At 39.2% G+C, this 10,579-nt stretch overlaps 1 protein-coding gene across 1 annotated transcript in view; it reads right to left on the reverse strand.

The window, feature by feature from the left end:
• The window catches only part of PLD1 (phospholipase D1), a gene marked incomplete at its 5' end in the record, with an annotated part of 108,302 nt that extends 104,462 nt beyond the window's left edge, over window positions 1-3,840 (reverse strand). The window contains 2 exons of the mRNA XM_081085918.1: window positions 3,281-3,408; window positions 3,681-3,840. Coding sequence (XP_080942044.1) covers window positions 3,281-3,408; window positions 3,681-3,840 — 288 coding nt within the window. The remainder of the gene's footprint in view (window positions 1-3,280; window positions 3,409-3,680) is intronic.
• Window positions 3,841-10,579: the final 6,739 nt, after the last annotated feature.

The following is a 10,579-nucleotide window of genomic DNA, read 5'->3' on the forward strand; positions in this document are numbered from 1 at the left end:
GCTAATTAACAACATGGAAGTACCCTTAAATCCAACCTACTTATTTTGTGTAAGTACTTAAGTAAAATGTTTTCAAAAACATCTAATTACAGAATAATATTCTCTTAAATGTTCATCTTATAATATTCATAAGACAAACTCAGAATCTCACTAAAGACAAACTCCCACAAATCCTATTGCTCCAAACTCACAAATACACACACAGAGAGACACACACACAGACACGCACACACACCTGAAACAAGAAACCAAGTCAAGGAGACAGTGAGTGAAGGCCCTACTTAGCCACCAGGGATTGTCTAAAAGCATGAGCAGTGAGCAGACAGTTGGAGGGGTGAGAGGGAAGCTGGAGGACTGCATCCAGGAGCACTACCTTAGGCCACCTTTTGCCCTTCACAAATGGCATTATAGCTTCTTCTGAAATACATTCCAAGGTCCCTCCTTGTCTACATCTCCCTGCCCTGAAGCCCCACCGGTAACCAGGAAGGTATAGGTGCATTAGAGGGAAAGAAGCACAAGATCTTCCTACACTCAAAATATTTCCCCCAGCAACTTAACCAAAATAAATCTTCATTTAAAAATTCAAAATTATGTCTTATGAAATGCAAATATATCTTGGTGACTAGTGAGTTATTTCAATCAGAAGCTAACAGCCCTGGGGGATAAGGATTTTGATATAGTAGAAGGTGTCATGAGATGGAGGGATATTTATAAATAAAGCACAGGAGATCTTGAAGGAAGATCAATAGTGTTTGGGGCGGGAGGATGAGGTGGAGAGGATGAGGTGGAGGGAGGGGAATAGGTACTCTGGACCACCTAGAGGTCACTGGGCCCTGCCAGGAGACTTGAGCATCATAAATGTTGGAGATGGGAGAGAGTAAATGTCTCCTACTCTGCTAGTTTATCCAGGCTCTGGTGTCAGCAATCCCATGAGTGATTCCTGGCCTGTGGCCATTCGTTACTGGTATTTGGCATATATTTCAAATTTCTAAAGCACGACCACTCTGTATTGATGTAGTATATAAAATATGAGCATGAGAGTCTATGTAACTTGTGCTCTTAAATCTGAAATCCAACCATATCACTGATAAATATTCAAATGTAGCACTTGCTTTGCATCTAGTTAGGATCCATGATGGTTACTACAACTAGAAGTTAAAGGAACCAAGTTCTAGGTCTAATACTACATACTGCCTTTCACCCTTGCATCATCCTGCATCGAGCTTCACACACACAAAAAAAGGATGCAGGAACACTCAGAATGGCCAGAAACTTCACATTCAAGTGAAAAATGCTCAATTTAAGATAAACCAAATAAATAAGAGAAATTATGCAATTTAAGCAAGCTGCCACATTTCCCAGGATTCTACTTCCCAGTCTGAGAAAACTGAATACTTAACCAAACATCACAAATGCCAAGTTTTATCCATCACCCATAAACCCTATGTGTCTTGTACACTAAATTTCTTAGCAATTGTGAGGCAGTAGGTGCAATGGAAACAGCCTGCCACATCCTTTTTGAAAATTTTAAAGGACTGAAATCCTTTGGTGCAGCCTACCAGCTGTGAAGCCTCAACCATGTGTGGGACAACATCCCAGCAGAATTACTGGGATTCTTTGGAATTGGGATCATTTGAGGAGTCTTAATAAAGAAACTGCCTGCCAGGGAAGATGTTACAGGGGTAAGAAACCATAAAGACAGGACAGTCACCTGGGACTTGTGAAGCTATCCCTGGTCCTGAAGGTACAAGTGGCAGGACAACTGGCAGGACCAGGAGCTGGAACGGAAGGAGAGAGCCGTGGAAAGAGGGATGTTTTGGCAGGGAGATGGGGGCTTTTGGTCAAGGGATACAGCCATCCTGGGTGACCTCAATCTCCTATCTGGGCTCTCCAAGAAGACACAAGCAGAAAGAAGGGTGGGGCAGGTGGGTGGAGGAACTAGAGGGGCAGGTGGAAGATTGCCAGCCTAGAAGGGCAGGTGATAACACCTGTTTCCTTGGGTTGTCACAGAGTGAAAAGAGAAGTGCTTAGCCATGAGCTGGCACAGAGGATGTATTGAGTCGTCAGAAAAGGGATCATTTTATTTACCTGGAATCACATTCAATCTGCAAGAATTTAGTTCATGTTTCTTAGTCAATGAAACACTAAGTAGTATATGGATCATCCTTAGCTTTCTCATACAGACTAAGGTAAAGAGGTGGAGGAATTAAGAAGTACAAATTGGATGTTATAGGGTAGTCATGGGGATGTACAGTACAGCAATGGGAATACAGGCAATATTCTAATAACTATGCATGGCCTCAGATGGGTACAGGACTTATTGTGGTTGATCACTTAGTAAGATATATAGTGTAATCACTGAGATGTACACCAGAACTAATATAATATTGTATGTCAACTGTAATTGAAAAATAAAAGAAATAAAACAAAACAGAACTCAGCCAAACTCACTTGACTAACAGAAGAGTATATGCAAAGAGAGAAGTCTGTGGTTTGGTGGCTTTAATATTTGTATAATAAGATATGTAATATACTTGTATAATATGATGTGTATTATTATTAAATTTTCATAACAAGCCTAAAAGATAGGCACTATTATACCCATTATTCCAGCGGTTCTCAACCTGTGGGTAACGACCCCTTTGGCGGTCAAATGACCCTTTCACAGGGGTCGCCTAAAACCAACCTGCATAGCAGATATTTATATTACGATTCATAACAGTAGTAACATTACAGTTATGAAGTAGCAACGAAAATAATTTTATGGTTGGGGGTCACAACACGAGGAACTGTATTTAAAGGGCCAGAAGGTTGAGAACCACTGCATTATTCAGATGAGGACTCTGAGAAACTGAGAGGTTAAGTAACTTATGAGAGGTCACAAAGCCAAGGAAGGGATAGGGATAGAGAGTCAGAAACATCGATCAGCCGCCTCCTGTACACCCCCCACCGGGAATGTGCCCACAACCAAGGTACATGCCCTTGACCAGAATCGAACCTGGGACCCTCCAGTCCGCAGGCCGATGCTCCAAACTGGTCAGGGCTGCCTTTTTTTTTTTTTAATGTATTTTCCAGGATAGGGAAAGAGACATATGAGAATAAAGACTAAATGGGAAGAAAGCAAAACCTTGAGAGGTGATGAGGACTTGGAAGTGATAAACAAAACAAAACAAACAAGTGAAAAGCTAAAACAGGCATAGCTGGGAGAAAGGAAAATGGAAGTCAGGGTGTTCATTCGTACACATTGACTAATACAAGTTGAGTCCATAAAGGCACTGACCCTTGTTGTAGACGTAAAGCGCTCCACTTCCAGAACTTGGGCTTTTATTGGACAGCCAGAGAGGTACGTCTGTACGTTAGGCTCCTTAAATCCTTGAGTCTTATAAATAGCAGAGAAAGGGATATACACTAAAAAATAAATAAATAAAGTTATTGCAAGGACACAATGATATTGCAAGAATACATGATAGTAGCATAACTTGCCTTTTGCAGGCATTTTTTTTTTTTTTTTTTTAAGAATCGTAATGTGCAATGATGAGAAAACAGTTAACCTAACAGTCTTAGCCCAGTGTTATGACATCAGCGAGGAAGATCAATCATTTGCTGGTTATTTCAAATCTGTGCTTTGCCAAGCCACCGTGATAAACTCTCTTCTCCTGGCTCAGGCCCTCCGTCTTTACCTTCCTGTGTCTTGGGGTCGCTGGGAGACACATCGTAGTCCACCTCCTCTCCCTCAAAGTGGAGCTCCCGCGTGTCCAGGTTTTCTATCAAACTACTCATGTCAGCAGCGATTTTCTGCAGCGCAGATATATTTACTATCGGCTCAGTTTTCAGCGACATGATGGCTTCGGAGAGGGTAAAAGCCAAGGGGCTGGGAAAGAAGAAAAGGACTTACGATTTTGGTCAAATAAAATCCTATTTGCAATTTAAATCCAGGTTTAGATACAGCATATAGAAACAACTCTATGTAAGCCCCAGTTATCTCAAACAACCTCTCAATTTATCTTCCTGTTTAACATGAAAGGACTCCTAGCTTATAAAGTAAACTGGAGTTGGATACCTAACTGGAAACAAGCAAGATAAAGAAATACCACATTGAGTGAAGGTTAACATATATCTCATCCAATGTTATGAACCTGGATAAGTGAAGAGAGACTCAAGGGGAAATTGGTTTGGGAATGATTATTCAAAAAAAAAGGAACTGATTAACTCAAATACATGGTAAAAACAAAAGAACATAAAAAATAAGCAACTTGAAATATTTTTTTAAACTTTATTGTAAAAAGTGTCACAAATGTCCTCCTTTCCTCCCCATTGATCCCCTCTACCTTGCTCGCCTCCACTCCACCCCCAGGCCTTCACTGCATATTGTCTGTGTCTAAGGGTTATTTTTCTAAAGAAAATGTAGGTCATTTTATAATAATTTCAATATGTACATTTTAAAATAATTTTGTGATAGCATAACCTTTCTACATTTCCTCTGAAGGTGACATTCAAGGCAAGGTGTATACTAACTTTTTGAGATAGGTTTTGGCCATTACATGAGTTATACCGATGTACATGTCTTGAAAGGTAATTGATTAATATACCTTTTCCGAAAGATACAAGAGGTGCTAGAATTATACTTCTCTCCTTTTTTAAGAAAACTGGTTCTATTTCATTCCGACATTTAATAACACAAGTCGCTGCACATCAGTACCCAGGGAAGAGGAGTTCATATCGATTTCATTTTTCATTTAAAATACTGAGATTTAAGCCTTGAGCATTGTCATCAGAGTTGGATGAAAAATCCGTCTTGCCTGAAATAACCTCTCTGTTACAACCAGGACCTAAAAGAGGAGGACTCTCATACCTGTAACTCCTTCACACATGCTCATCTATTACTGCAAATCACAAACATTTACTGAGCACGCATCAGTCACTCTCTGTGAGATGCAATGAGTGAATATGCAAAGATAATAAGGCTGGTCCCCATGACTAGGGAATGTCTGGCGTGGGTGAGGGAAAGGAGCTACATAACCTCAAATTCATCCCTGGCCTCCTCCAAGGACTTGGCCTTCTTGAGAATGGCATGTGCTGAGTGGAAGACAGCTGGGTTTTGTCCTGCAGGTGCTATCAAAAAGCTGGGGGGCTCTGCAGGAAATGCTAAGAGATAGTCTCTGGAAACTTGAGCAGCATTTAATGTGACTCAACAAGTCTGTAAAACCCTATACTGCTGTGTCTGATAGAAAGAGATCTTGGCTGGGAGTAGAAGAGAGTGATTCTGGTTTGGCCGGATATATATAATTAACATAACTAAGTTATATCTGAGCTATGTGATCAATCACATTTCTTTTTCTGTGTTGGCTGAAAGGAAGCCTGGAGCCAAATCTGTGGCTTACTATTAGCAAAATATAGGACTCTCCTTGTCTACATTGCTCCCCTTCAACATTCTCTCCCACTTCGAATTTATATTGTCATAACATACTATTGCTTCGCATCACCTGGTTTAGTGGCAATACTTTATATGCATTATGACATTGAGCCTCAAAAAATAAATCTGCGAAGGGTTATTTCTTTTGAAGATGACAAGAGTTTGTCATCCCTCCTTTAGAGATAAGGAAACCAAGGCATTAACAGATTAGGGTAACATGACAAATACTTTGGACAATCTGGTCCAGGTCATGTAGGAGAAGGGATCCGAAAGCAGTTCTCTCTGATCCAAGATGTTGTTCTCACCCCTGGTCTTTATCTTCCTGCATATTTTGTGTAGATATACAAGTGCCCCTGGGATAGATGGAAGTTTTAGTAAAGCACATGTTCGGGCAAGGAGCAAACTCAAAGGAAAAGGATAGGAAGAAATGGATTTCTCTTGCAGCTCAGCACCAGAAGATGAAGCCATGTAAACTCCCAGGTTTACATGGGCCTTGGTTTCCTCCTCTATAAATTAAGGAGGTTGAGCCATTTCATCTCTAGGGAACCTCTAACATTAAAACCCTAACTATAGAAAAAATATGCTATAAATTGTTCGGCCTCCCTTTGCAATGTAATTCACATACATAACCCTTCTCCTGTACCAAGAAATTAAACCAAGTAGTTTTCATATAAATAGAGGAAGCAGGTGGCAGAATGTTCTTTAACCTGCATAAGTTAATTGAAGTCTGTTAGGCCTCCACTAAGGAGCTGTTGTTTCTACTCGCAATTAAAACATTTATTTCCTTCCCTCTCCATTCAACAAACACTTATGAGATGCTGATCATAACCCAGGTCTTGCTTTATTTAAAATGCAAGGCAATGAAAAACTTTTAGAGGAAATGAGACAAGGAAAAACAATGAAGAAATTATATCATCTCATTGCTGTTTGTGAATTCATAAAGCGTTTAGGTATTTTCTATTGATTAAATGGACTAATGATTAACTCTGCCAAGGTTCTAAGCATAGCAAAGGAAAACAAGGGTTACTCCAAATGACTTACCCTTTGGACAGAGTGTTAATGTTAAAGATGAATGTTAAACTTAAGATGTACAGAAACCAGAATAATCTATACATGGTATGTAATTGGAATAAACACTACAGAGTCACTGGATCAAGCTAAAATAAATATCTTATTTCACATAGAGAGAAAAGAAACATAAACGTGAAAAATTTAAAGGAGAATGAGAAAAGAAACACAGGAATCCTCTTATTTATCCTCAAGTGTTTACTTGTGCTAAGCACAATTTTAGCGGTTATTTTATTTAATACTCACAATGATGCTACCTGGTATTTATGATTGCTCTGAAAGATCTAATTAAGTAACTTGTCCAAGGCAGTCAACTTGTGTCAGTGTTGAGTTCATAAAGCACACCTGTCTGACTGAAATCTCATGAACTTGGTTACAGAGGTTCAAAATATTAATTTTATGTTATAGGCTTGAATGTCTATAAATTAATCTTTTATATGAAATTTAAATTCGATAACAACAAAATATATTCTCTACTTTCATTACCAGATCTTGGAAAAGACCCTACTAGCCCCCCAGTCATTACAATTATGGAAACAACATATCCCTACAGCCTCCTAAATTTCTTCTTAGCCTTTGATTTTTATGGTTCATAATATCTTATAAGATCATGCGGAATTTCAGTGAACCCAAAGGGTTTACAGATTTGTCCATGCTTTTTTTCTGAAGACTTTACCATTTAATAATGAAAAGTGAACCAAATGATTTGTCCATCACTGCCTTCACTTGTGTCCATGGTTGCTTTGTGTTGACTCCTCATTCAACAATTGCATTGCTGGTATCATTCTTAAATATCAAGCTGTAAGGCCTTCTATACTCCTAGTCAAATCTTCATTAATTAGCCCTGTTTTCTGCCAGCTAAAATAATCTATAATAGTGGGTGAGCAGCTGCCACAGTTACAGCCTATCTTAACCAGAAACAGGATAAGGGCTTCAGTGTTTACACTTGAGATAATGTAATTGATTTTGTTACCTCCTTATAAAATTATACTGCAAGATTATTATCTCTTTTGGTACCAAGTAGAGATGGTGCCCATGGAGCAATAACAGCAGCTGTGTTTTATTTCTGTTTGCATCTGTATCTGGGAAGCAAATAGAGTTGTGTGTGTTTTTTCTGGTGTTGAATACTGGAATTAAAACTCTTTGCAGGGAACACTTAATTACCTCCAGTTTTTCAGTGTTGAAATCAGAGAAAGCTAGAGTTTTCCTCTGATCTTAATTTTCAAAACAGTTGTGAAACAGAACATCAAAGGGAGCAGATATTTTCCTTTCCAAATAGCCCATACATAAACATTGCCTTAGACAAAATACAATAATAAGATTATCAACCGTGACTATTAATATTAAAATAAATATTAGCATTAGCTAATATTGGCTGAATATGTACCATATGCCAAACATTATACCAAAGAAATTAATTGCATGATCTTATTGAATCCTCACAACAATCTTAGGAGCTGGGTCCCACTGTTACCCCCATTTTTAAGATGAGAGGCCTAAAGAGGGTGGGCAACTTGCCCAGGGCTACTCAGCTGGGAAGTGATAGAGCTGGACCCACCCTGGTTTATCTGACTCCAAAGTCCAGCTATTTACCCAGCCAGAAGTGGAACTGGGGGTGGCAGCAGGGTTGACACCAGAAGACTCTATTCCTTATTTTACATATACTTGGAATAAAACAATTCAAAAGGGGAACAGCAATAACAAAAAACTCAAGATTCATTCTGTGAAAATAACTGTGATTTACTTCTTTTACTTTTTTAATCCTCACCTGACAATATGTTTCCATTGATTTTTGATTTTTAGAGAGAGTGGAAGAGAGAGGAAAAGACAGGGAGAAACAAGGCCCGGGAGGAGCCTGCAGCCAAGTACATGCCCTTGACCAGAATTGAACCTTTGGTCCGCAGGCTGACCTCTATCCACTGAGCCAAACCGGCTAGGGCTATGATTTACTTCTTGCTATCCTTTCTAAAATAACATGCAAAAGTCCCCCATTGGTTTTCAATATGTTATTTGTGCTTACTAAGAGAAACAAATACAATGGATTTTTAAACCAAAAATCACATCTTAAGGTATGAATGTGAAATGAATTATAATTAGGTCATTTAAAACCAAACTGAGTCATGAGGATTTCTTGTTTTCCCATTTTTCATGATAATAAAATTAACTGGTGGATCCATACTCCATCACCTCCCCAAACACATACAGCAATGATTTGTATAGAACTGACTTGTTCCCTGAAATGCGAAATTCATACATGTGGATTCAAGTACTAAACTCAATCTCTAGCGATATAGTAAGTCTTGGATAAATATTTCTTGAGTTTAGCTGACTTTGGAAAAAGTAAATGATACCATATTTCACATTCCAGATTATATATTTTGAGAAAATAACACATTGAAAAAAAATGACCCTTGATGTTTACTAGATTTTTGAGGGTTGTTATTTTTTTATAAAAAAAAACATTAGTTCCACAAATATCTATAAAGGGCTTCCTATGAACCTTGGACAGACAATAATACGTCAGTGATATAAGGGACAGGTCAGATGACCTAGCTTCATTTTATGCTTATCATCAGTGTAACCTGGGCAATTAACAATCTCCCAGGGTTCAGCTTCTGTTCTATGAAAAGGACACAATGTAGACTTTAAGTGTGATAACCAAACACCGTCTTCCCTCTGGGCTTCATATTTAATCTGATCTTGAAGCCACCAAAGCCCAGTGAACTCCCACATACTTAGCTTTCTTTCCTGGTTTCCTATCAAAGTCTCCATTTGGCCTAACACTGACACTGCTTCTTTTCGCGAGATGTCCAAATTGGAGAGGATGGTGCTAAATGATCTGGACTTCCTGGCTCCACAGAACAGGATTGGAGCCCGTGTTCTCTCTTTTCCCTATCTAAAGACAACAACAAACCTACAGTTATATAAAGCATTTTTAGCATTAAATCATTTCTCAATTCTCATGATTTTGCCTAAATTCTTTGACCTCCTTGTTTGGCCTTTAATCTCTACTATGAGCTTTCTTAGTCGTTTCCTGTGATATGTCCTAGGGTTAAATAGCACCCTATTTGCAGTACTAACTAGCTTATTCTACTTCATCTCAGTCATATCTTTGAATTCAAACAGATGTTTTATTTCCAGAGACATACCTAAATGTGAAGAGAAATTTATGTCTATTTCAAATATGAGTGGATAGGAAAATATTACCTGTTATTTATTAAATGCCTACTTTGGGCCAGTCATTGAACACACATTACAAGTATCACTTCTGATCTTTACAACAATCTCATTTAGAATCAAGGATGTGGAGCCACAGCAGCTTCCTGAGGCTGCACCATTGGAGGGGTGGGGCTGGCCCCCATGTATGGACTGCACAGGATGGCTCTGTCCCACCTGCCTCCCTGGCCTCTACCACTGGCTCAATGGACATCCCCATCACCACCACTCTCACCTCTTTCCTAACACCCCCAGCCATTGCCCTCCTTCCTGGCTGAGGGCAGGCCTTTGGCACAACCTCTCTGACATGCCACAGCAGGAGCTCCAGTGACTGCCTTGCCCGGGCTCCACTCACCTCTGGCTAGACCTACAAAGACAGTGGCTCATTCTGAAACTTCTGAATTCAGGGAAAATGCTGGAACCTGACTTTCTCAGGAGTTGTGTGTGAATGGTTGTGGGGGTGGGGGTGAGAATAGGGTTGTTAAGCATCTGACAGACCTATGCCTCTCTGCATTCCTCCTTGACTGACCGAATCATGAGGATTTCTTGTTTTCCCATTTTTCATGATGATGGAAAATTAATTGGTGGATCCATACTCCATCATCTCCCCAAACACATTATACAGCAATTATTTGTACAGAACTGACTTGTTCCCTGAAACGCAAAATTCATAAATGTGGATTCAAGTACTAAATTCAATCTCTAGTGATATAGTAAGTCTTGGATAAATATTTCTTATGTTTAACACAGCCAGTCTGGAAGCTATCCTATGTGACCAATCAATTAGCTGAGTTTTGTGAAGCTATATTAATGCACTGTCTTATGTATATCCCTGCCTTTCTTCTCTTCTCCCCTCACTCTTGCTATTCTCAGTAAAGCCTA

The sequence above is a fragment of the Myotis nattereri genome (genome assembly GCF_964212035.1).
Source record: "Myotis nattereri genome assembly, chromosome: 3".
NCBI classification, from domain to species: domain Eukaryota; kingdom Metazoa; phylum Chordata; class Mammalia; order Chiroptera; family Vespertilionidae; genus Myotis; species Myotis nattereri.